The sequence below is a fragment of the Melanotaenia boesemani genome, chromosome 4 (assembly GCF_017639745.1).
Source record: "Melanotaenia boesemani isolate fMelBoe1 chromosome 4, fMelBoe1.pri, whole genome shotgun sequence".
NCBI lineage: Eukaryota > Metazoa > Chordata > Actinopteri > Atheriniformes > Melanotaeniidae > Melanotaenia > Melanotaenia boesemani.
This window is the reverse complement of record NC_055685.1, coordinates 30,877,766-30,904,213: the sequence shown is the minus strand read 5'-3', so window position 1 is coordinate 30,904,213 and position 26,448 is coordinate 30,877,766. Positions and strand designations below refer to the sequence as shown.

At 36.9% G+C, this 26,448-nt stretch overlaps 1 protein-coding gene across 1 annotated transcript; it reads left to right on the top strand.

Moving 5' to 3' along the window:
- The first annotated feature begins 548 nt into the window (after window positions 1-548).
- Window positions 549-25,894, top strand: nt5c2b (5'-nucleotidase, cytosolic IIb). Its single transcript, XM_041984158.1, has 18 exons — window positions 549-769; window positions 2,063-2,182; window positions 7,309-7,382; window positions 14,839-14,956; window positions 15,276-15,371; window positions 15,462-15,553; window positions 15,681-15,738; window positions 16,345-16,438; window positions 16,969-17,022; window positions 17,145-17,228; window positions 17,368-17,409; window positions 17,508-17,615; window positions 18,755-18,821; window positions 18,941-19,111; window positions 20,313-20,364; window positions 20,711-20,771; window positions 21,073-21,249; window positions 22,930-25,894. The coding sequence occupies exons 2-18, from the start codon at window positions 2,082-2,084 to the stop codon at window positions 23,167-23,169; spliced, it is 1,689 nt and encodes a 562-aa protein (XP_041840092.1). The 5' UTR covers window positions 549-769; window positions 2,063-2,081; the 3' UTR covers window positions 23,170-25,894.
- The last annotated feature ends 554 nt before the right edge of the window (window positions 25,895-26,448 follow it).

Below are 26,448 nucleotides of genomic sequence, written 5' to 3'. Positions count from 1 at the left end.
AACAATATTATTATTATTATTATTATAACAACAATTATATTATTATTATTATTAGTAGTAGTAGTAGTAGTAGTAGTTGTAGTATAATAATAATAATAATAATAATAATAATAATAATAATAATAATAATAATAATACATGTAATATATGCAAATGTAATAATCACCTGTTACATTGCAAATGAACTTAGGCATACGTATTAAAAGTATTACAAAATGGATTTCTTATAAATCAGAAATCGGAATTTACTTTGTTTAAAAAGAGAGAGGTGAGTTATTTGACATTTATACAAGGAAATAGATTTTAACATTCACTGTTTACCTTCACGAATATAACATAATTTATATTTCATTGTCATTCTAATAACGGTGAATATGACTATAACCAGGCTCAGTGCAATGATGCATATCTAAAGTGTTATGATTTATGGGATGGATTGCTTAAATATTGCAACGGGTTGTTAGAAAGGGTCACGTGTGACTGCCACGACGACATCTAGTCCCGCCTCTTTGTTTTACACAGAGATAAACACCGCCCTCGGAACGTCTCACAACAACAGCCGGCAGCATAGACTGTAGAGAGCGTACAGAGCACGGACACTCATCTGCTGCCTGGCTTTGCAAAGTACTCACCAGCGCTTTACCTCTAGCTTAAAATAAAAAGAAGACAAAAAAAAAAAAAAAAAACCCTCTTTCTCCCACTTTCACACAGCTCACAGCGCATGCTCAGACTAACCGTCGGCGCATTTGTTTTATTCAAGAACTCAGAGGTGAGTACAGTAATGTCAGTCACAGCTGACGGCAGTGGAAGTCTGCATCGACAGTTTGTGACTTCTGTATCTTTTTCTCCTCATTAGAGACAGCTAATGTGTAAGCTTTGCCCGGACACTTCTCTTCTAGCTACCCTTCTCACTAATACCATAAGAAAAGAGCAGCGTTGAGGCTGTTGAAGCGGACTGTTAGCTAGCTTCGCAGTTCGGCAAACAAGGAAACGTTGTTTGAAAACCGTGTGAACAAGGTGTTCTCTGCTGCTGGCTCGGCTTGGGACTTCAGTCGTAGCTTATGCTAATGTTTTCATACTGGATTTGATCATGTTGTCCCAAATAATATCCTGATAACGAAAAAACATTACGTGTATTGTTGTACTGCAGACTGGACCCAAGGAAAGAAAACAAGTGAGGATTCTGATTTGATTTTTGCTTTTGTGCCAGAAGCTCCTTCAAACCTCGCTGGCCCACGGTGCCACGACGGGATTAGCAAAAGGAAACAAACAGTAAAAAGACGGAGTTATTTATTTATTTATTTATATGTTCATGCACATATAGGACAACTAAACAAACAGGCGACAACTTAGCTTTGTTCTTATGTAAAGCTGCACATTGGTGTTTTCCTTGTCAAGAGGCAGCGTTTGTAACAGTTGACAGCTCTCATTTGCATCTGCGCTGTCACTAAGAGCAAGAAAGCTGATCTGTGCCCCTCTTCCTGCAGGTTCCGCAGTCAGGGTTTAATCTTAGTGTCAATAGGGAGGAAAAATCACACTCTCACACTGGTTATTAAAACTAAAAAAACTATATGTTTACACACAACTTTCCACAGGTTTATCGTTTGTCTCTTTTTTTATCAGTTTCTTTGTAATGTGATCTGATCAATATCCTATTATTTATTACTTCTGTAACCATAATTTAATAAGACCTTTGTGTGTTAAACTTGCTCCAATTTAAATTTTCCACTCACCTGATACGTTCAACTAGAGATTAGTTTATTATCAGATGGTGATTAGATCAAGAGGATCTGTTGTGTAACCTCTTTAAAGTTATCTATCATCCACAGTTTCTCCATATTAGAACTTTGATCATCATTTATTTTGTTTCTCTAATCTAAAATGAAGAATGGCAGTTATGAATCCATGTTGTATTCCACACCACTATAGCAGCTTTAAACTGATTTTATTTATTTATTTGTTTGTTTGTTTCACTAATTTATGTGTTAATTTAGGTAATTATTTGAAGAGCACTGAAACACAGTTCAATTAAATGAATCTGTGTTGCTTCTCCTTTTTTCAGTCACTGAACAGTTTTAAAGATGACCACTTCATGGAGTGATAGACTGCAGAACTATGCAGACCTGCCTGCCAACATGGATGGCCTGATGATGAAAAAGTACAGGAGGGAACCTTACCACAGGTATGCAGCACATTTGTACACGATCGCTAAAGCAGCTAGAGGATACACAATAGGACTTTATGTTTAAAATTCTGCAGATATTTAAAAAAACATAAAATTATTATGGAAAAAGTGACAAAAAAAAATCAATGACAATGTTAACTCTGAGGGGATTGAGGAATAAAAAGTAGAGTCACAAGCTGGGCCTCGCTTAATTCCATACGGGTTGACTTCACTCCTGCTGTATAATATTTTGGTAAATACAAACATGCCATTCTTTAATTTTCTGTATTTAGGAAAATTCTAGTAAATATGTATACTTGTATATTAGCTCGGGAATTAAAATCCTGGAAAACAACATAAAAACTGGCGTAAGTTAAAACGCCCCCATTGTTTATCATGTTTTTATCAACTTTTTATATGCCAAAACGGCCAACTATCTCTATACCAGAACCTCTGTAACTTAGCTCTGTTTCACTTCAGCACCATGAATCTTTGCACAGCTTATGTCCATATGTTGATTCATGGTCATCTTGAGTTTTTTGTTTATAGCAGCAAATTTTTCTTATGCTCCATCCTTACTTACTTTAACACAATGGCATCTGTGGTGATGCTTTCACCCCTGAAGAAATCTAACAAGTGTTATCATTAAATGATTATGTTGAAAACAAGATGGTTTACAGTTTGTAATTGTAAAGAAATTCTTTTTCATTTCAATCAAGGGTTAGCACCCTTGATTGCACATTTAGTCAGTTATGTCCTAGGTGGAGTTTTCTGGCTCCTGTGCAATTTTTTTTGCCTGATGGCAAAATGTCGGCAGCACATTAAGCCTGTGGTTGCTTGTCATTACATATAATCTACACTGTGTACGGTTTAGACATTTTTGGGCGTTTTAATGACTGCTGTTGCCGATAGACACCCTTGTTTCTGTATGATGGGAAACACCCTGTAGTAAAACTGACTGATGTAAGAAAAAGTTCATTTTGTGCTGCTGTTACGTGTTAAACTCAAAAGCATGTCCACAATGGGGGCTACTGTTTGTCCATACTGTTCTATCATATGTTGTACTCTTGAGGTTTTATGAAACCATCACTAATCTCTTAGGTCTGTTTGTGGTGTGCTGTCAGGACAAAAGTCACACAGCACATGGCCCCCTCCTCCCCTTGCCTCCATTCCCCTTGCAAACATGCAAACTGCCCCTCATGCAATGCAAAATTAAAGGACTAAGTTCCTGATTAGTTGAATCATTTGTGAAGTTTATCACACAGCTGAACAAAGATCGCTCCCTTTAAAGCACAAGCTCAGATGAAACACTGCACCCTGTATGTCACATTGCAGGGGGCTGATGACTGCCCAGCACAGATAAACCCTCTATCTCACAGAGTCCAATCACTGTCTTCATGAGATTACAGGGTAATGGAAAAAATCTGCCAGATTGTTCTATGCTGCATTTAGATGAAGTAAAAGTTATTAAAGGATACCCTTGTAGGTGTGGTGGGGCCCATGTGAGTTATTTGAAGTAGCACTGATGTCAGCAGGACCAAAGTTGAGGCTGACTGCAGTAACCATGCCGCCCCCACCCATTGTTAATATGGGCTAGTTTAGGAGAGGCACAAGTTATCGTTCATGGCTGTTCTTAACCTCCCACAGGCTTCCAGCAGAAGGTTATGTTTGAAATGTCAACAGCTCAACAAAAATAGGAACGATTTAGATTTAACTATTTAGGCACCGGAGTTTTTAAAGTTTTTAAGTTATACTGTAAATGAGAAAAAATACTGAATATGAACCAGAGATTATAGATTAACTATGTGACATAGAAGACATTAACTCCACATTTTTAATAAAAGTTGCTGAAATTTGTAATTTATCCACTGGAAGTTGTATGATTATTATTTTTTAAATGTTTTGAAAATAAGATATTTACAAGGAAGAGGATAACATCTCATATTTTTAGCCTATATCTTTCTCACTTTATAGACTCAGTTCAGGTGGTCAGGATTACTACATGTACTACACAAAGGTAGAGGTATGTACACTCAAGATCACTTCTAGGTTTTGACAAATGACTCTAATCATGATGTGAAGTATTGTATTTTTCAGTTCCAGATACCTGTGAATAAATGTTTTGTGTCTTTGTAGATCTGCTGTGATTTGTAATGCAGATGAAAATGATAAACAGAGGAAAACTATAGTTGAAATTACACTTATATTCTTCAAGAAATTTCTCATATTTGCTCAAAATGTTTTGTAAAAGAATATTAACTGAATGTAAACATCTTGACAGTCTACTTGCACTTCTTTGCAGTAAAACAAAATTGAAAAAATAGGATTTTATTGCTATTTAAAGGCTATTATGCTATCATTTTACTGGTCTGACCCACTTGAGATCAAATTGTGCTTTATGTGGCCCCTGAACTAAAATGTGTTTGACACCCGGTTTTATAACTTCTTAAAAAGTGGGAAAATAAAATAAACACTTTTTTTTAGTTATACAATAGAAAATAGCAATATAAAGGATATCTTCCACATAATCTCTTAATTTCATTATTTCGAACAGCTGTTTAAACATTTTTTCATTTCCTTTCTGCAGTTGTTCCACAACCCACCTCATTTTACTGTAATTCTCTTGTATTTTGTGATTGTCAAACATCTCTGCTCCTCTGAGTTCATGATTTGTTTTGTGAAGGCATTTGAAGAATATTCTGTGGAAAACTGTGATAGAAACTATTTGGAATCCAAATAACGAAGAAAGCAAATGTTAGTGGCAGCCCAACGACTGGTGTTTATACTGAGCCTGATCTGAGTAATGTGAGCAGCTGTCGCTGTAGACTCCAGCTTGCTTGATTCTACCTGACTTGTGATTGTTCTAGATGTCTTTGAGGGCCCACAAACATCACGCTGCACAACAACAACCCAGACTGACAGCACACAACAACAGAGAATGACGCGGAATGGCCACAATCATTTTTGCAACAAGTCAGAAAATTTCTGAATGACAAGAAAGCAAAGAGAGAGGGAGGGGGGCATTGTTTGTGGGCCAGAGCTGCCCTGTGTTGCTGGAGCAGATCAGACCAACGCAGAGTCAAGTTGAGGTTTAATTTCACTCAGAATGAATTGCCAATTGTGTCCTGGACTAAGCTCTAAATGGGAACTTGTTCACTATGGATCCGCTGCCAGGTATTTCACAACTTATTTAGAGATTGGACAAGATGAGGAGGGAGTCATCACAGATTAAAGACAAGATGTTTTTTTCTGTGTTGAATCTGTTTTGAGTTAGAGTTTGAAACTTTGTCTTTACTGTACTGTATTTTTTCATGTTTCTCTTTCATTGATGTATATCTTTATTTACAGTATGGTTAAATATTAGCTTATGGTTCTGAGATTAAGGTTATAGGTTATGAGGAACTCAAATACAGACTCGGCTCAGTTGCATTTGTTGAAGGTAAGGTGTGTAGCTTTGTGCCAGCATGTGTTCTGTGTCACTTAAGCTATGTACATGTTGGCTGTTGTGATAGTTTATTAATCCTAATGAGAAATTAAGTTGCTGTGATGTGTGTATACAAGTTAAGGAAATTCAGCTTTTGGGTGAAAGTTACAGAAAATGTAAAAAAAAAAAAGTTTATGCTGCTGTATTATATCACGAATGTAGGATATTTCTTTAGAACCATGTGATGAAAATTCCTTCATCTTAAATAATTTACTGAGATTAAAGGTGACAACAGTGAATGTCAATGTGTCATTAACTAGTCATGTTTTAGGTGTCATTCTAGGTTGATGATGTCTAAATATGAACAGGATGATGAAGACGAGCTTTTAGATCATTGAACCAGAACATTTTTTGTGGTTAATCACCTTGTTAAAGAACAGCATGTTATGAAATAAGGACTTAAACACTGAAAAGTTGTACATGTGGATTTAAAAGTTCACCTGTAAAAAAACATTTTTAGGTTCATTCTGACATACAAAAAGTCAAATATCCCTATCTTTTTGTGAGTAGTGTATTATTGACAATAACACAAGTAGTCTATTAAGTGTTTTCTAATATATTTAGCTTCTTGTGCAACATTTTGTTCAGCATCAGGGTGCCCAGATGAGTCTACACCATGGAGCCAATCTTCCTTGTCAATACGATCACTTTTTATGAGTCACTGGCTCTGATTCTGCAGCTCTGACATGGTGGCTGTTTAAATAAAAGTAATCATGGCACAACATTCTGAGCATAACATGCGGATGCAAATGTGCACCTGTGATTAAAATAGTTTTAGAAAAGTTAACTGGAATTTAATATAATAATGATAACACAATGAAAATACATTAGGGTTGGGCAATATATCGAGATTTTCTAATATATCGTGACTATCAGACGCAATATAGAATGAGGGAATATAGTTTATATCAAGATAGCTTGTTTTGAGTTAAAAGCTTGTTTTCTTTTGCGTTTTTGCACAGCTGTATTTTTGTTACGGTCAATGAAAAGTATTTTTTCATTAATTTTGTTTTAGGAGCATTTAATTTAATATAAAGCTCCTTTAATTTTAGTCAACTGTTTTAATGCACAGGGGCTGCAGATCCTTAATAAAAGTCTATTTAGCACTGAAGGCTGTAAATTAGAATTGTCTCTTTGATTACTTGACAAAAAATATATTGAGATGTGTGTCGTATATCTTGATTCAGGTAAAAAATATCGAGATCTAAAATTTGGTTCATATTGTCCTAATAAAGAGGTCATTTTTCATTGGCTTCAGCTTAACCATTAGCTCGTACATGTACTCTCCTACTGTACTCAGTTCTATGGGTTGCAAACATTGTGGTCAGAAAGGATTTGCTGGATAAGCCCTGTGATGGCACTATGGTATTCCTATATCATTAGTAACATAACTTGTGCATTGTGTTGTGTGTGTAATTTATATGATTTTGATTTGAAGCAGCGTTGTTGTGCAGTTGTGTCTGAGTGGATGATCAGCCACAGTTTAGACTGTAGGGATGTTGGGTCAGTATAGTTTGTTTAAAAATCAGATCTAGTTCGGTATATCTATGTTAATATCTATGCACATGCATATGAATGCATGTAATGTTCCTGAGACTGCTGAAACTGTGGCTGATGATCACGTTGCAGCTAAAATATTTTCCTTATCTTGTTTTTTCAGAGTCTTTGTCAACAGAAGCTTGGCAATGGAGAAGATTAAATGCTTTGGCTTTGATATGGATTACACTTTAGCAGGTAACTTGAAATCATTTTTATTTGTCACTACTAGAAAAGACAGAGTTTGGAAAATTGGTAAAATTTCTAAAAAAGAATTTCTTATAGATATTTACTCATTAAAGACTGTTTCGTGTCAAAATTGCAATTTTATTTTTAGTATATTTTTATAGTTAATTGTTAACTTTTACACTTCATGATTTCTGATGTTTTTGTTTATTTTTACCGGCAGTGCTGTGAGCTGCATTGATCATTACAGCTTTTAATAGACATTCATTACTTGCTGGGTCAACCAAATTTCAGATTAGAAGTGTAACATGTGCATTTGTTATGATTAAAAGAATTATTTCCAGCAATGCACACCATCATCGTTCTTTCAGGGTTTTGGAGTGTTTTTCTGTGCTGCCATACAGACTTGTTTAAATGAGTGTGTTTCACTTTTTAAGACTAACAATCTTATAATTATATTTTGAATAATAAAATGGAGCATTTATAGACTTGAGAAGGGTTTTAACTATTGGGGTAAAGTGACTGATGTCGCTGAGTACAACTACATGTTGAATGAATGTTGGTGTGGATGTTAAAGCACAGCGTGTCTTCTTTTCTTTCCCATATCTTCTTACCTGACCATCAGCCTCTGAACTACTGGCTGTTGGCCACTATGTAGATGAGTGGTCGTGACACACTGAGCTACACCATCAGATGTAGATAACACAAGAGCAAGCATAGCTCCCTGGCTCTCAAATTCATTTGTGTGAATATGTTCTTTTCTTACTGGCCAGTAACTGGGCCAGATGTATCCTTATATTTTAAGCTACTTTGTTCTGTGACTCAGCTCCAGTTTTTGGACTCTACACGTCTAAAAATAAAACTTCTCTGACTTTGAAAATCAGGTCACATTTGTTTGTTGAGTTCAGCAGTAGTGGCTCCCCTGAGAACAGGATTGATTTGTAATTCCTGTGTGGCTCTGTACCCCCATTTGCATCCAGAGTGAAAGAGATTCTGCAGACGCTCAGCTGTTGACATGATTCACTTTATGGGAGCTCATAACCAAGTGTTAATGTTTGCTAGAAGTGTGGCTATCATGTATCTTGGAACAGTTTTCATGCTTTAGCCACAGAGAGGTGCCTCGTCACATTTTTCTAGGGGGGTAATAACTGTGCGTGATATAGAAAGAGAGGATAAAATTAACTTGGTCTTCTTGGGAAGGGTGGGCGTTGCCGTTGGGGGAGCTGGGCACCCCTATGATATAATGGTAGGGGAAACACTGGGATTTACTTAATAGCAAAATGATACACAACCTAAACTGAAAAGAAAACATTACTGTTAATCCGTTGAAAACAAAGTTGATGATACTAATAACATAGTTTAATTAGCTTGAAACCATTAGCAGATTAGCAAACTGACCATTAATCCAAAGCAGTGTTCTTTGAACGAACATAATAGACATAACACACACTGGAACATCATAATACTGGGAGATATTTGACATGTTGGTGCCTCTGTTATTTTTGGCTGGGCTTAGCTGTGCAGCCCTTCAATCAACCATAAAATGGCCAGACTCAGATGTGTGTCATCAATGTCTGTCTGTCTGTCTTCATTGCCTTTATTACTTACCACCACTCGTTTTGTTTTTATTGCATTTACAGTAAAAATTTCTGTCATTGACTCAAGTACAATCATCTTCCCTTCACATGTTTTGCCTCTGTTGTGCTCCGTTATACAACAGCGTAGAACTAACATGAATGTAAATGAGATTTTCACATGAATGATAATTATAACTTTGGTTTGTAAAACTTTAAAACAAATACATTGGTTGGTAATACTTTTCATTTGAATCTTGTGCTTGCACAACTGTTTATAAAAAACCTGGAGGATGTTTATGCTGTTTTCTCATGCATCCTTTCCTCGAAGTGAAAAATAGATTATTGCTGTACAATGTTCACCATAAAAAGATGAGATCAAGAGGGAGCCATGCAACGGCAGGAGTGATTTTTTTTTTTCAGGCTAATTGGAGAGATGCAGGAAATCCACAAATCTGTTTGATTTTAATTCTTATTCCAACAATACAGAGATTGCAACGTGTATTTGGAGATTAAATGAGTGGACATTATGGATCAAACTGTGTGTACTATCACACAGAACATTTGTAGCTCCGCTGTGCTCTGGATTTTCAACAAAAGATTGATTTCTGAATCGATTAATACAAAAGTTACATACAAATATAATTTATATCTTAGCTATATATTTAGAAGTTGTAGTAAAACAGTGACATTTTCTATTATGTTGCACAATCATAAAACTAAATAAGGACCAAACAAAGCTGAAATTCATGAAAGAAATGCCAAAAAATATTTTTTAGACTTTTAAAAATGAATAACTGGTGTTACTTCCCTGTAAGGATTTGCTGGGTGTGGTGTGATCAGACATGTCTGTGCTGGCAGCACAAGCTTTGCTTCAAATGTTAGTGAACTCGGATTGATTCTGTACATGAGTTGCTGCTAGCTTATCTTATCTTGTAAATTATCTCCGCCAAGGCGGACGTCATGTATTCAGTGGCATTGGTTTGTAGCATCCATCCGTTCATTTGTTCATTCATTCATTCATTCATTCATTTTATATTGCTTATGCGGGGTCGGGTCGCGAGGGCAGCTGCCTAACCAGGGAAACCCAGACTTCCCTCTCCCCGGCCACATTCACCAGCTCGTCTGGGGGGGTCCCAAGGCATCCCCCGGCCAGCCGAGAGATGTAGTCGTTCCAGAGTGTTCTGGGTCTTCTCTGGGGTTTCCATGCCCGGAACATCTGACCAGGGAGGCGTCCAGGAGGCATCCTGACCAGCCACCTCTTCTGGCTCCTCTCGATGTAGAGGAGCAGTGACTCCACTCTGAGCCTCTCCCGGATTACAGAGCTTCTCACCCTATCTCTAAGAGAGAGCCCGGCCACCCTGCGGAGAAAACTCATTTCAGCCGCTTGTATTCGTGATCTTGTTCTTTTGGTCACTGCCCACAGCTCGTGACCATAGGTGAGGGTAGTAACGTAGATTTCTCTCTGGTATATCGAGAGCTTTGCCTTTTGGCTCAGCTCTTTATTAACCACGACAGACTGATGCAGAGTCCGCATCACTGCAGACGCAGAAGTTTGTAGCAACATCACTCAAAAAGTAAGGGATGGGTTTTGATTAAACTTTCAGGAAATCTCAGAAATGGAAAAAGGAACAAGTGATTTGAGAGGCGATCCAGATCACCACCTGGATACAATTAATTCTTTTAATTCTTTACTATGGGGAGATAGAAATAAACTGCCATTAGAGCTTCTAACTCAAAAAAAATGGCCACAATCATTGACAAAAAAAACAAAATGACAATGGCTTGGCGAAGGTCTACACAATCTGAGTGCTTCTAGTTCAACTTTTAATCGGAGAGGATCACAGACAAAAATACAATTTTCAGAGTTTAAAATCATTAACATCTTAATGCCTGAATTTATTCACAATTGTGTAAAAACTAAATATATACTGTAAAAAATAAGGAAAAAGAAAATCAAAAGAAAAGATAAAATACAGTTGCACATTTGATAAATTAATACCAATAAATTATTTACAAATAAATGACAAATAAATCAGTATGAAAATATATGCATAAATGGTAGTAAGCAAAAAAAATCAACAAGTGAAATAAATATAATAATAAATAAATACACAAATAATTAAACATTATAAAAATAAATGCAAAAATGCTAGTTAATAAATATAAATAGAATAAATTAGATTCATACGAATGAAATAAAAATAAGCAGTTTGTTGCAATGCTGTGACAGTAGGTGTCGAGGGGTTAAAGGTATTTCCATTTCTATCAGTGTAATGATGGATGTTCCTGCTGAGCTATTTGTGTTTTTTCCAGATTTACTTTTTACCATCACAAATTTTTTTTATACTCCATGTAAAAGGAGTTATACACTTTATGTTTTTAGCTCATATTGTTTAGTTTTGTTCAACACAGGTTACGCAAAACTCAAAAGATTAGTCAACTATGAATGCCTAGTGAGCAGTTAACAAATATTTACATTTTGTAAGGCTTTGTGAGAATTTGTAAACTAAATCAATATTATGTAGGACAACATTGCTTCATCTGTTCTGCTGCTCCTAAATGGGGGCACATACTAGCCTGTAGAAAACGTTGCTTTAACACATTTAGGCCTTGATTGCACTGGGAGATAATAACAGTTTTGTCCTAGTTGTCTAACAGACTTGGGGCTGGAATGTCGCCCCCTGAGGCGATGCTGAAGTTTTCTCATTTTTCCACAATATGCCTCATAGTTTCATAAATCTGTGACAAAGGCCTACATTTGCACAGCACTGGCGACAGATGAATTATAGACACGTAAGGTTGGTCTCAGATTGTAGATGGCCTCAGGTACAGATTGCTATGTGATTATAAACTTTCCCTGAATGAGGCACATGGATTAATAGTCTATTAGAAGAAGGGTGCAGATTGTTTATATGTGAGGGGTGTGCTTTACATGATGTGACCTGGCCTATAAACTCAAACAACATCACTGCTCTGTGATTGGAGCAGAGGGAGTGTAATAATCTGGCAAAAATCCCATCAGAGATAAAACATAACATATTTTTTAAGCTAAAGTCATGTCTCGCCCTACCTCTAAGTAGATATGTGTGTATGTGTGCATAATGACAGCATGAGAAATATGAGAAGGGGCTTACAGCAGGGGAGAAACGACCCAATACAGCAGAAATACAAGAATGTGAAGGACACAATGAGTAATAATAATTCTTTTTCCTGTACACACATAAATGCTGCAAACACTAGTTTTCGATCTGCTGACATAATTTTCCTGCATGCCTCATTTACTTAAATCTTCTTTATGGTACAACGGCTGTACCAAAGTCTTCCTGTAAACAAAGTCTCAAGTGTGGATTTAATGAAAAACAGCTTCATAAATCACTCCACAATCCATGGCTCCAGTTTTCAAATATCTAAAATGGTGACATCTTAAGTTACCTTTGAAAAGGATCCACAACAGGCCATGGGTGTCGTGTGACTGTGGAGGGGGAGGCGGGGGGTTAAGGAGCAGGGAGGCTTGTTTTCCAAGTTGCAGTAAAGTAAAGAAAAATTACAGATCAATAAATGAGATAAAGAGGTTGAGTTTTGTGCAGTACTCTTATTAAATCACAACCTTGATAACGATAAAACTTTACCTTTTATTTTTTTTATATGTATATGACAGTCTAAAGTAGTTATGGTTTGAAAATATATTTAAATTTTCAGCATTTAAATGTTTTTTTTTTTTTTTTTTTTTTTTTATTGTATAGTTTCTGTTTTTTTGTTGTTTTTTTTGTGTGTAAAAATGCACCAAACAGATTTTATGTAATAATTTTGTTGGTGGTGTGACATTGGCACAGGCTTAACAAGTCTTATCCGATTACCAAAACAGCCCGCTGTATTCTACCTGACCAGCTTGATTTGCATGTCAAATAATCTGTACTGTTCTGTCATCCAATCTATCAGACTATATTTATAAAGCTTTTTTGCACAATTTTGTAACTTTTAAGTGCTTTAAAGAAATAACAGAAAAAGAAAAAAGCCACAAAGTCTATTTGTGTCCATCTCACACACACAGAAATCATCCAGTTTAAGCCCACAGTATAAACTGAACTGTGGAACACTACCAGTGAGCAGAAACAAGAGATTGGGTGAAAATAGATAGGAAATAAATGCATGAAAACAGACTAAATATTAAAATACAAATAAATATAATATAGCAGACAAAAAAAAACCACAAAGCATAAATTAGAACTAAAGATATAGTAAAATATTTAATAAAAAATATCTTAAAAAGCTAAATTATGGAAAACCTTCAAATAAAAACCAAGTTTAAAAGAGAAGTTTTAGTTTGGTTTAAAATCAATATTTCCTGCTGTCCTCAGGTCCTAAGGAAGGATTTTCCAGAAACAAGGACCAAAGGAAAAGAAAGTTCTCCTCCCATTGATTTTAGTTCTAACTTTAGAAATTATTAAAATACATGAGGAAACCTAAGAGTTTTAACAGGCTCATAATGTAAAAGCAGTTCAGATAAATACTCAGGACTAAGACCATTAAGAATCTTAAAAACCAGTAAAAGAATCTTAAAATATATTCAGAACCAGTGCAGCTGTGAGATGTGTTTTTTGTCTCCTGTGAGAGCGACCACTGCATTAATGTCCAGTGCATGTAAAAAGAGTCCACAGTGAACCAAAGACAGAAAGAGTGATGATAGTGAAGGTGACAGAGGGGAAACAGCTCTCAAAATAGGTTTCTTTGTAGCACCTCAGATGCTCAAGAAGATTATGACAAGCCAGCAAAGTGGATGTACACTGCTGCTCTGGGCAGAAAGCCCAAAGCTCGAGCTTACTGGACGAACACAGTGGGGGGTGAACTGCAAGAGGCTACGTGATTATAATGCAGAACCAGGCTTTTGCTTACAGTCAGAGTGTCCACAAAGGAACAAAGTTTTACTGAGCCCAAGATTTTCCTCTAACTCTTCTCATTCTCACGATGTGCCTCTATTTGTAACGGGATTAAACTCAAGTGCACCCACACACATTTTGTAGAGTAGTACACAGATGTTTTTCCGTTTGTCCTGCAGTGCTGTTCTCACAGCTAACTGCCCCCTTAAGAATCATAAGCCATCTTCCCCCTTCTCTGGGGTCCTCTCTAAATCCTACTGGGAGGATAGAAAGTAGGCAACAACACAAGCGCATTCTTTGTTTTGTATTTATAACTTCTGACATATTCTTTTCCCAGTCTCAGATAGCGCTTTAATCCTCTGGCAGCCTTTTCTTAGCCTAGCATCAGCCTGTGTTTATATTTCCAGAGCATGGGGGGGGGGATCTGTCAAGTTTCTGCAGGGCTCATTAGAGCTCATGATGAAAGTTGAGTGATTTTTTATCTTCACACCTGATCCCCTTTCTTTGTGGATTTGCATGCCATACATCAACATCCAGTGTAGAAGACACTGGATGACAGCGGACAGGAGAGGAGGGGAGAATATGTTGTTATTGAAGTGTTGAGACAAAACTCAGTATCAAGTGGATTATGTATCCTTGGAAAAGTCACATGTACATGTTGTACAATGTGAGTGACCTCAACAAACTCAGTGTGACCTTCAGTGTTTGCAGTGTAATCAGCTATAGGACATGCTCCAAGAATGCATATGTACAAATATTTGGGTACATTTTCTGAATTTCAAAAAAATGGTTCTACCCCAAGTAGAGATGGCTCATGCAGATTTACTTCCCCACATTTTTGATGAAATTCAATATAGTCACTGAAAAATTTGCTCTACCAAACGGTAGGGTGGACTGTAACATGCAGAGTTTTAATTGTGGGCAACACTTTTTCTGCTTCATTTGATTTCTGGAGGAAGATTGTGAAGCTGGGAAAATTCATTAAAACTAATGTTAAATGTTTTTTACTTTTAGTGTATAAATCACCTGAATATGAGTCGTTAGGATTTGAGCTGACGGTAGAACGGCTGGTTTCCATTGGTTATCCACAGGAACTGCTCAGCTTTGTCTACGATCCATCATTTCCCACCAGGTCAGACCACTCTTACACTGCTCACACATCACATGGTACCCCTGGCTATAGGATCAATGCTTCTGCTTCTTTTGCCTAATATTGCAACATTTTGCATCCTTAAATTTTACAACCTACTTTGTTAATGTTAAGCAGAGCAGAGGAACCTGGTAAAGAAAAAGCTCATTATTGTAGTTTTACTTGGTAATTAGAAGGATTAACTGTAATCACTGTGCAGCTGATAACGGTGTCAGATGTTATCAATATGTGATAAATAAAGAATGTGCACTCACCTCTATGTTGGAGGCTTATACAATCATGTCTTTCCTCTTACTTTCAGGGGCCTTGTGTTTGATACCATGTATGGAAACCTTCTGAAGGTTGATGCTTACGGTAATATCCTGGTTTGTGTCCATGGGTTCAACTTTCTTCGTGGGTAAGCTTTTTGTAATCATTCACATTTTGAAGTGCCCAAATCTCTGTGAAAGTAAGTCAAAGAAACTAGAAGCTCCCTCCCTTTTTCCAGCCCTGACATCCGTGAACGGTACCCAAACAAGTTTATTCAGAGGGATGACACAGAGCGTTTTTATATCCTTAACACACTCTTCAACCTGCCAGGTAAGGTCTGTGAACACAAAAGAGGAGACGGTGAAACTGACCTAGAAAATTTACATCAGGAAATACTAGAATATTAACCATTTGATTGAGCCGAGCGGCTGACATCATGTCTCCTGGTTTTCTGCAGAAACCTACCTCTTTGCTTGCCTTGTGGATTTCTTCTCCAACTGTGACAGATATACAAGGTAAGAAAGTTATTGTTACAATTTCAGTCGCACAACAACAAGTTTCTGAGCGCTGCATGATGACACAAAGACAGTTGCAAGCCACACGGGGCCAGAGCGAGCCCTAACGCATGTCCAGATGACTCAGCTGCTAATCTCAGCTAATTCTTTTAAAACGGTGAAGAAATGGGACTTCAGTCAACAAGCCCTTCTTTTCTACTACAATTACAGTATTTATTAATCTGTTTATAAGAAGTTGAAAAGCATGGAGTCTCATCAGACTGATATAGGGAAGTATTTGTACTCACTATTCATGGAGATTGAAATCCTGATTTAACATTTTAATCTTCTAAAAGAGAGGTTTAATGACCTGTAATTTTTTTTTTTTTTTTTTTTTTTTTGAGAATGTAATCTAGAATGGCTGCATGTCCTTTGTCCTCTGAAACCTGGTTGTTGGTCTTTTAGGGGGAGAATGCTTTCCTGTTTGGCTGGGGACCCTCCAACAAGGGAAGGCTATCCCATTTAAAAGCAAACAAAAAAACAAATGTCATGTTTCTGAAAACCCTTTGTAAAGATACGGCCTGTCCGACGGCTGTGTTCGTGTGTGTCTTTGCTCCCCTCCCTCAGCTGTGAAACTGGCTTCAAAGATGGCGACCTCTTCATGTCCTATAAGAGCATGTTCCAGGATGTCCGAGATGCCGTCGACTGGGTCCACTTCAGGGTAAACTGAAACATCCACCTCACTTTGAGGTCAAATCAGCATCATGTAGTTTGATCAAAACATATTTGCTACACATTATTTGCATAAATGCATTATAATGACATTTTACATTAACCTAAATTAAATAAGACTACACATTAGCTAAGTAATATTTTTAATGTGTTTGGATCAAGAGTTTCCTACAACATTAAAAATATATATATCTTGGTGCAAGTAAAAATTATTAAAGTAATATCTGATGAGGAACTGTGCAAAAGTAGAAGCTAAAAAACGTGAACCAGAGCAGTAGTAGCGGTATTATACAGGTACATCTCTCAGGAAGTCATTGGCTGATGTTTATGATTAACATCTATCAATGGCTAGAATCAAGGGGTAACCCCCAAATTTAACAGAATCTGCATTTTTAGTTTATCATCAGACAAATCAATATTACCGTATTAGTAAAAGCGCTGTCTTTTGTTAGGTGTTTTTCATCAGTATACTGTACTAGCCTGCTTTGATTATCTCATCTGCTGTGCTTCACATTTCAGGGAACGTTGAAGGAGAAGACTGTGGAGAACTTGGAGAAGTACGTAGTGAAAGATGTAAGTACTTTGCATTCACCAGGCTTCTGAAAGAGACAACACGCAGCTTCTCAGACTCTTAAGGCTGGTTTGAAAGGATGTTTAGAGCTTGCCTTTCTTTTCTGCTTCTCTGTTCCCATCAGGGAAAGCTGCCTCTTCTTCTTAGCCGAATGAATGAGGTGGCCAAAGTTTTCTTGGCTACTAATAGTGACTACAAATACACTGATGTAAGTATATTTGAGTAGTTCTCTGTTTATGGGAAAATGCAGACAAATTACAATCCTATGTTGGTGGATTCATCAATAAAACTTTTGGTAATTTAGATTTGCTTTTGACTTGACTGTGAATCTGTTGTTTTTCTCACAGAAAATCATGACTTACCTGTTTGACTTCCCCCATGGTCCAAAGGTAAAATCTGATTTGCCAGTAAAAGGTAGAATACATATCATAAGGTCATAAAGTATTAACTGTCTACTTGTGTTTTTGTGTATTTGCAACCTCCACAGCCTGGTACCCCCCACCGGCCCTGGCAGTCCTACTTTGATCTGATCCTGGTAGATGCCAGGAAACCGCTGTTCTTCGGGGAGGGAACTGTGCTCAGACAAGTAGACACGGTGAGCAGACACAGAGGGGCTTCCCTATAGGTCAGCTTTCGGAGGAGTTGGGGCTATGTCAGTATTTTTTTTTTGTTTTGTTTTGTTTGTTTTTTTGTAGGAGTTCCTGCTATGAGAAATGTCTCTCCTCTTCCTAGCCTGATGGCGACTCATTGCTATTGTTGTCTGTCAGAACAACTAAAACACAATAAAAGAAATAAATTAATAAGGAAGGAATTGATTTGACAAAATAACACGGCAGGTCTGATCGATCCTAGCTTGGGGGACCCTTTCTCGTCGAGCACTGGCTCATTTCCCGTTCTCAGCTCTGCTAATTTTGGATGGAATAAACCATATAATTCAATTTTATTGTTTAACTTTAGAGTTTATTTTGCTTAATGCAGATGTGACTGTGGGATTGGTGGTGATGATGATGATGATGATTATTATTGATAATAATAATAATAATAATAATAATAATAATAATAATACTATTATTAGTAATTTATTACCAGTGTTATTTGATATATGACTTTGATTTTATCATGAGGTTAATGGGTTTATTAGTATATTATTAGTATTATTATATTAATGATCGCACCTACGTTTTACACCCTCACACTCACACCAACACTTTACATATTATCTTTGACTGCTGTTGTTTTTTTCCTCATGTCTCCCTTGTTGTGCCACTTGATCACTTTTTGGTGTCCTGTCTTGCATCATCAGTGTTTTTTATTGTTTTGTTACTTTTTTCTTGTAAATAAAATAAAGACAGTGGATGCAGCTAGAAGATGAAGGGCTAAAACCTGCACTGCATGTGAACACTGGTAGACGGAGGGGAACATGTGGATTATGCTCTGTGTTGTGTTTTCAGTTCAGACAGAATTAGCGAGAGCAGCATGTTTTTACTTACATATAAGAGAAAGGAGTTTGCATATTTCAGGGAAGTAAGAACACTTGCCTCGTGTGTGTACGTGGGGAATTAAGTTGCATGTTAGGGACTCATAAAGAATTATGATTTATATTTTTACTCGTTATGTGTCATAGGTGTTTAAGTCATCATTAGGAATACAGGCCTTACTTATGTTAATGAGTCCGACTCTGTTTCATGATTTCACCGTGGTTTAATAATGAGCTGTTTTTTTTTTTTATTTCAGACAACAGGACGACTAAAGATAGGAACCTACACAGGACCTCTGCAACATGGCATAGTGTACTCAGGAGGTAAGTCTCGATTCATAGAAGTCATTCATTCTTCGACTTAGTTTCTAGTTCGCCTTACTTGTTCGAGCTGAAAGAAAATGTAAAATGTATAATTAAAATATAATCTAATCACCCCTAAGGCTCCTCAGACATTGTGTGTGACTTGCTTGGAGCCAAAGGAAAGGACATAGTGTACATTGGGGACCATATCTTTGGGGACATTCTCAAGTCCAAGAAGCGTCAAGGCTGGAGAACGTTCCTGGTTATACCGGAGCTGGCCCAGGAGCTGCATGTTTGGACCGACAAGAGCTGTAAGTGTGGTGATAAACGTGCAGAGACTAACAAAGAAAAAATAGTTTTACAATCTCTTCATCCTCTTTTTTTCTCTATTTGCTGCATGTACCATTGCTTTGGTTGGATTATTTTTATTTATTTTTTTTTGTTGCCACACAGGCTTTAGAAAACAATCCACTTTGCAGCTGCTAAGGTGTACCAAAACCAAATCAGGTTTTAAGTATTTAAGAATAACCGTGTTATTTCTGCAAAACATTTTGACACATTCATGGGACAAAAAAGTTCAAGTCAAGAGTCAGGACTTGTTGGACCTCACATTACATCACATGATTGTTTTAATGAGACTGGACTGTGCGTGATGCATCAACAAATTATTGCAAGGCTTATTCTACTTTAGTCGACATTATTGGAGTCAAACTCATTGATTTCAGTTATTAAATAGCTTGAATGATACTCTGAATTTAGCTTGCTGCAGTTTAGTGAGATTATTTATTTGGATTAATTTATTGATTGAAGTGAATACAGAGATCTCTCTGTTTATGACCAAATATGAAAATAACAAATCGGTTGTATGTGGAACGCATAGTTGGAGAAAAGTATTTCTTAACAACAATTAATCAAAGCCTGTTTAGCATATTTAGGTAAAGCACATGTTAAGAGTTGTCTCCAGCAAAGTAGCCATGTTGTTGTGTTGGTCTGTAAACAAAAACATAATAATTTCCCTGTTAACGTCTATACTGCTGATGTCACGATTTAGATTTTCTTGGGTTATTGTCAGAGAAATAATCACGATTAGTATGTGTTAATTAATGTCACACCACTATAACTGTAGAAGCACATGAACACTCCTTATAGGTCTTCAAGTTTTATTTATTTCAGATTAGCTGCTATTTGAAACAAATAATACTGGAATAGTGAAAATGAAGAAACACGACTATGTATCTGAAATTAAATATGGTTTCTTCTACAAACTATTGCACACTGACAAAAAAGCTGTCAACCCCACACTGAGTTAATTATTTGAACAACAAAACAAACATTCCTATAAAATGTAAAGTTCAGTGAATGCATCTTCAGTCCATCACCTAGATTTTGGACAATACATCATGGCTGCAAACGCATATCTTAGAGTCTGCTAAGCTAGCAAAGCTTACAGGCAGAATAAAATACATCATTCAAATAATACAGTTTGACTCTCTCTTTATGTGTGTTTTCCAGCGTTATTCGAGGAACTGCAAAGTCTGGATGTTTTCCTGGCAGAACTTTACAAGTAAGAACTGCACCCTTGAGCCCCCCCTAGTCCGCTTCACTGTGTCCCATTTTATTCTCCACACTGTCTCCTGCACCACCATCCTGCTGCACTTTGCTCTCTGCAGCCACAGCGTCTGTTTGAAGGCATGTGTGCATTTATGTGAGAGAGAACAACGGGGTCAATAGGGTAAAGTCTGGAGGGTCGGTTCATGTGGGCTGACTGATAACCAGCTTCACTGACAGTATTTATAGCCTGGTATGACTCGCTGTTGCGCCATCTCTGACACACTACCTTTCAGCAAACTGAAATCTATATCCTACCCCCCACTCCCGTTCTCATCTTCACTCTGGTTGTTTCCCTTCAGACATCTGGACAGCAGCAGTAATGAGCGGCCAGACATTAGCACTATTCAGAGAAGAGTCAAGGTACGTTCCTATGGCAACAGAAGGCCTGTACGCATGTTTTTTTTAACACCAGCTGTCAAACAGGTCATTATTATACAACATGTTTAATAATTTTCCAGTTCACTACAGTCTAACCATGAACTGTAATTCACATCTTTAAAGAGTGCATTCAGCTTTTAGATGGACCGTGTTCACCACCTGTTCTCTTTCTGGCTGCTAAAATAGCTACTGATTCAGGTGGATCAATAAACAAACACAACTCTCTTGGAAAAGATAATAAACTCTAATGTTTCTTTCTTGTCTTTTCCATCTTTCCCTTTAGAAAGTGACCCATGACATGGACATGTGCTACGGCATGATGGGAAGCCTTTTCCGCAGTGGGTCCAGACAGACTCTGTTTGCCTCCCAAGTGATGCGATACGCTGACCTGTATGCCGCCTCCTTCATTAACCTGTTGTATTACCCCTTCAGCTACCTCTTCAGAGCTGCACATGTACTGGTGAGTATCAAAGTGCACAATAAGGGAATTCTTATTCGATCACAAAACTGTAAAGTTTAGGTTCAGTTCCAAGATTTCACTGATATAGAAACCAAAGTCTCGTCTCTTTAGAGTCATAATTCATATCTTTTTTTGTTGTCCTAAAACAGGGTTTTTCATTTAAATTAGTGTTATACACTCCCTATTAAAGATGTGTGCAACTCATTTGTGGACTGCACCATATTGGAGCCAGAAATACTATTTGACCACAGGATGTGATGAGAACATGAGGACGCTTTGCCACCCCTTGTGGTAGTAGTGACAGTGCTCACCTGCCACTGAAAAAGGTCTTACCTCAGCAGAACTGAATCCAGTCTAGATCTGTATGTAAACATTTTCATACCAGACTGTAAGCATGTCCATTTCAGGTGTGCTGCTGGGTATTTACACTCAAGGGTCTAAGGAGATTGATTTGCTTCAAGGTATACTCAAGTAGCCGTTCTTGGTTGCTGTTTAAGTTTATTGGCATTCAAAGGAAATTTAACTAGTCTGGTTGGATTTAAAATTTCTTTCCATTCATTACCCAAATATTTATCAGTAATAATTAAATATGAAATTAACCTCAGTCAGCATGTTGAGTTAACCTGATGAGGCCAGGCAGCTTATTTGTATAGCACATTTCATGTACAGGACAATTCCAAGTGCTTTACATAAAACCATTACAGATATTAAGAAATAGTAAAAGGCAGCAACACATGGCAAGAATCACAATAAAACCATAAATTACATTTAAATGATTAAAAGCAAGATAAATTAAAAAGTTACCGTGCAGAATTCACGCAAAGGCGCATGAGAAAAGAAATATTTTAAACCTGGATTTAAAAGAATCTACATTTGGTGAAAGTTTAATCTCCACTGGCAGTTTGTTCCACTTGTTTGCAGCATAACAGCTAAATGCTGCTTCTCCGTGTTTGGTCTGGACTCTGGTCTGGACTAGTTTTTTGGATCAAGAGCTCTGCTAGATGTATTCTGGGCTTGAACCGTTCTGTGATTTATAAACGATCAGAAGGGTTTTAAAATCTATTCTGAGACTGACTGGAAGCCAGTGTAAAGATTTAGTTAATGTTCTGAAGACAAGTTGTCTTGGTCTCAAACAGAGAGGTAGGTGAAATACACCATGTTTCTCTCTTTTTTTTATATATCTATACCTCATTATTAACCACATGAAGGTTTTACATTGAGAAAAAGTCTTTATTCTCCATATTGACATCAACTGCTCATTCCATGTCATATATTTGGTGTTGTAGTGTGAAGAGAGTCTAAATAAACTTTGGTTTAAAAAAAAAATCCAGCTGTAGCTCAAAGGAGTAAAGTGAGAGTGACAGTACACACATGGAGGTGGCGATGCAGCTTTAACCCAGCAGAGAAAAAGCTTGTGTTACACCAGTTCTTGCCCATTTGGCCCCATTTGAATCTCCAGAAACATGACATGAGACTAAATGGTTGTAGTTTAGAGTCTAGAGTACTATTTTTTTTGTATCTTTATTTGAATATAAATGGTTTTGCACATGTACAGTGTTTTTCTCTAAAGTATCTACACTCATTTAATAAATAACAGAGTGCTGATAGCATCAGGTTCCACGTTTTTCCATTTTTTTTTTTTTTTCCTTTCATCAAATGTCATTTTTTCGTCTTCACCAGATGCCCCACGAGTCGACGGTCGAACACACCCATGTGGACATGGATACAGAGTCGCCACTGGCCACGCGCAACCGCACCCACTGCAGCGACTGTAAGGACCTGGAGTGCAAACGCAACCAGCTTACCCGCTCCTTCAGCGAGATCAAACCTCCCAACTTGTTCCCTCAGACTCCCCAGGAGATTACTCACTGCCACGATGAGGATGATGATGAGGAGGAGGAAGAAGAGGAGGAAGAGTAATAATCTGGACCTGCAGAGATGAACCGTGCTCCTGTTCCTGTCGCCTTATGTTTCCCAGTATAGCGATCGCTCTAAAAGCGAGGCAGGAAGTTAAAAGATCTCCAGTGTGTTTGTGTGTAAATATATATGTAAATATATATTTACTGTACATGTCAAATACTGTATGCACACAAACACACACACACACAACACACAAACACACACACACACTGGAGGTTTCTGAGGAAGTATAACGGACCAGTAGCAGAGGAGATCATACGACTGTCAGAAGACCACATGCATGCTCGGTCCTCAAAACAAAGAGCTCACATCTGCAATCATCAAACACTAAATTTCATCATCTTTTCTAAACTTTTCAGACCTGCTTGTGCACTGAAATGGTTGTACTCGTGTTTATAATTTGATCTATCAGATGTGGTCATTATACTGTCACTTTAACTTTAACAAGCTAACACATCAAATGAAAACAAACTTCTGTGTCAGAGCAAAACATGTTTCACATGTTGAAGCAAAGAGGTTTTTTATGCTATGTGGGAGCAACTTTTAGTTTTTTATCTGTTCTGCTGTTTTTCTGCTCATGATAATGTTGTAACACGTATGTCGGAGTGAGTAGTCGGCTCAGACTGTAGCACCTAACTGATGGTAAGGATCTGTTGGATTTAATTAACTAGCAAAAAGGACTGAAGCACAAGTTGGCATCAACCTTATCAACATGTTGGGGGATAATTTGGTTGGGAGTTTGTGTCATTTTAAATAAGTGAGGCAGTTGAGCAAATTTTTTCTTACCAAGCAACAACAAGAACAAAGTACTGTAGCTGTATTTTATCTTTTAGTCGCCATGGCAACCTTAACATACAGTAGTTGGAGTGTAAATGAGTATATTGAAAGTTGTTCTTGCTTTGCACACGTTGACAGTTTGAGGCCACAAATTTTTTCAGCTCAGTTTTGGTCTTTTTTTAAAAGAGTGTTGGCGATGGAGGGGTTTCCTCAGCTGAGCTTCTTAAAGATGTGTAAATTAATTTTTGACAGGTATTCTGTAAGAGCACGAAAATGCAAAGACATTAAGCTTCTTGTGACAACTGGTTTCAGAGCTACCTTTAGTTTCCTGTTTATCTTCTTAGTTTTAGGATGTTTTGAAAAGTAACTGAAGCAGAGATACCAGCTGCATCCATGATAGCAAACATGCTGACAGTGTTCATTTATTCCTCCGTTTGCCTCTGAACACTGTGAGCTGATCACTTCATTATACTGAAGAGTCTGGCTTTTTGCATTTACTTTGATCTTTCTAACAAAAGAAGTTTAAAACTGACAACATTTTTTAAAAATTAAAAAAAAAAAAAAAAAAAAAAAAGTTGTTCCAGTGTGTAACATTTAGGTATGCCGAACTGGCACAAATACAGCCTCTTTCAATAGTGTTGAATTTTGAAGACGATTTGTGTTTTTTGTTGCCACAGAAAGGTGGATTTGTATCTACAAGCGGCGGTGATCCTTCCCACACTCCTCAGCCTAAAACTGACCGACTAAACACTGACTACAGAAGGACTTTAACCAGCTTTGCAGCCTTTGCAGTTTCTCCTTTTTGCTTGAAGTATTTGGCTCAATGCATTCTTCGGTTTTGCCACTAGGTGTCACTAAATCATACACACTGGACTTTTGATTTTTATTAATAAAAGAGAAAAAAATTAGATACTTAAACTTTGATTCTAAACAATTCTGATTAGTGCATTTTTATTTGTGCAGGAACTACATATTTTCAGTTTATGCAAAAAAAAGGTAGAATTGGCATCAGTGTTAACGATTTGGGTCCCAACAATAGAAGGAACATGCCGTCTACTTTTTGCATAATTTTTGGTTTGGCTTGAAGTGGACTGCAGAGAAGTTTCTATTTATCTGCAGATTTCTGTGATGAGTCTTCAGAAAGATCTTTGATATTTAAAAAGTATATTAACTGTTTTTCTTTTCTGTATTTTAACATTTGTATTCTTTTCTAATTTTTGTTTTTGTTTGACCTAGAAGAACTGGATATGCTACACGAGGCAGCTGCATCGCTAGTTAGTTATAGCTAACTGCCTGCAAAACTTGCATGTACAAATAATATCCGCTCTGCCGCGTTTATTTTAGCATCTGTATTACTTCTATGTGATTTTCAGCATTTTAAAAGTTTTTTTTTTTTTTTTTTTACATTTGTCAGTGTAGTTTACACTAAGAAAAAACTGCAAACCTGTACAAAATAAAGAAATCTTAAAAGTGAAGGGAAATGTGAATAGCATGTTAAGTACTAGAACTAAAATGTTAATTGTGATCAGCACCATGAGGTTCTTATTTTTCTAAGCTAGGGTTTTTAAATGGTCTTGGTTTACAGAAGTGTAAATAGACCTTTTCATTTCCTTTTCTTATCTTTTTTCCAAAATGACTTGTTTTGTTCATTTTTATACAGAAGTCTGTCACTCAGACTTTACTTCTTACTAAAACTGGTGAGAACATTTAAATTCTTTAGAAGTTTATTATCCATTGCTGTGGTGTCCAGAATGCAAATGCATTGACGAAAAAACAAAAAAAAACGAAGCAACATTTAATTTTCTAAACTGTAATGATGTTTGTTTTTATTCTTATCAAGATGTTTCTTTGGACAGTGTTTTGTTTCTTTGTTTCCAGAATTTTTTCTTCAGATTGTACATCAAAGCAAATTCCATGAAAATCTAGAAAATAAAGATAGTTTGTAATATTTTGCTGTTTTGTTTTGATTTTTTTAAAATATTAATCCTGGTTTAATTTTCTTGGTATCCCTTAATTAATAATCTAGATTTAATCTTTTCATTATTACTTAAGTAGATGATGTGTATTTTGTGTACTTGTTTGCTACACAAACACAGAGTGGAGGAACTACTTCCTAATAGCTGACTTACATAATGCCTTGCCACAAACATCCATCCTAGAGTGCTCTGCAACCGTTCAAGGACATAGGTGCTGTAACATCACTTATTTATAAACATGAGGTCAGCTTTCCTGACTCAGCATTTTATTGCTGTTTGTCGACTCAGCAGAACTTCTACTCTAAAGTAATCCTGACCGTAAAATATTAAAACACACCAATTTCATAGATTTGATTGGTTGTTTTAAACAAAAACGTATGACATAATTTATTTAGGTTCATTTGTGTTATCCATGTTGAAGTTCCGTGTTCTGGCCTGCATCAGAGATCGCATTTTTAATGGTGTGGATCAGAGGATTATGCATTTAATTTACCAGGCCGTATTTTACAGCTCAGTCAGATAAAGG

Excerpts from the sequence above, each read along its gene's own strand:
- nt5c2b (XM_041984158.1), top strand. The coding sequence starts at position 2,082 with ATGACCACTTCATGGAGTGATAGACTGCAGAACTATGCAGACCTGCCT. Across the intron at positions 2,183-7,308 it reads AGGAGGGAACCTTACCACAG|AGTCTTTGTCAACAGAAGCT; the intron begins GTATGCAGCACA and ends TTGTTTTTTCAG. Across the intron at positions 17,229-17,367 it reads GTGACTACAAATACACTGAT|AAAATCATGACTTACCTGTT; the intron begins GTAAGTATATTT and ends TTTTTCTCACAG.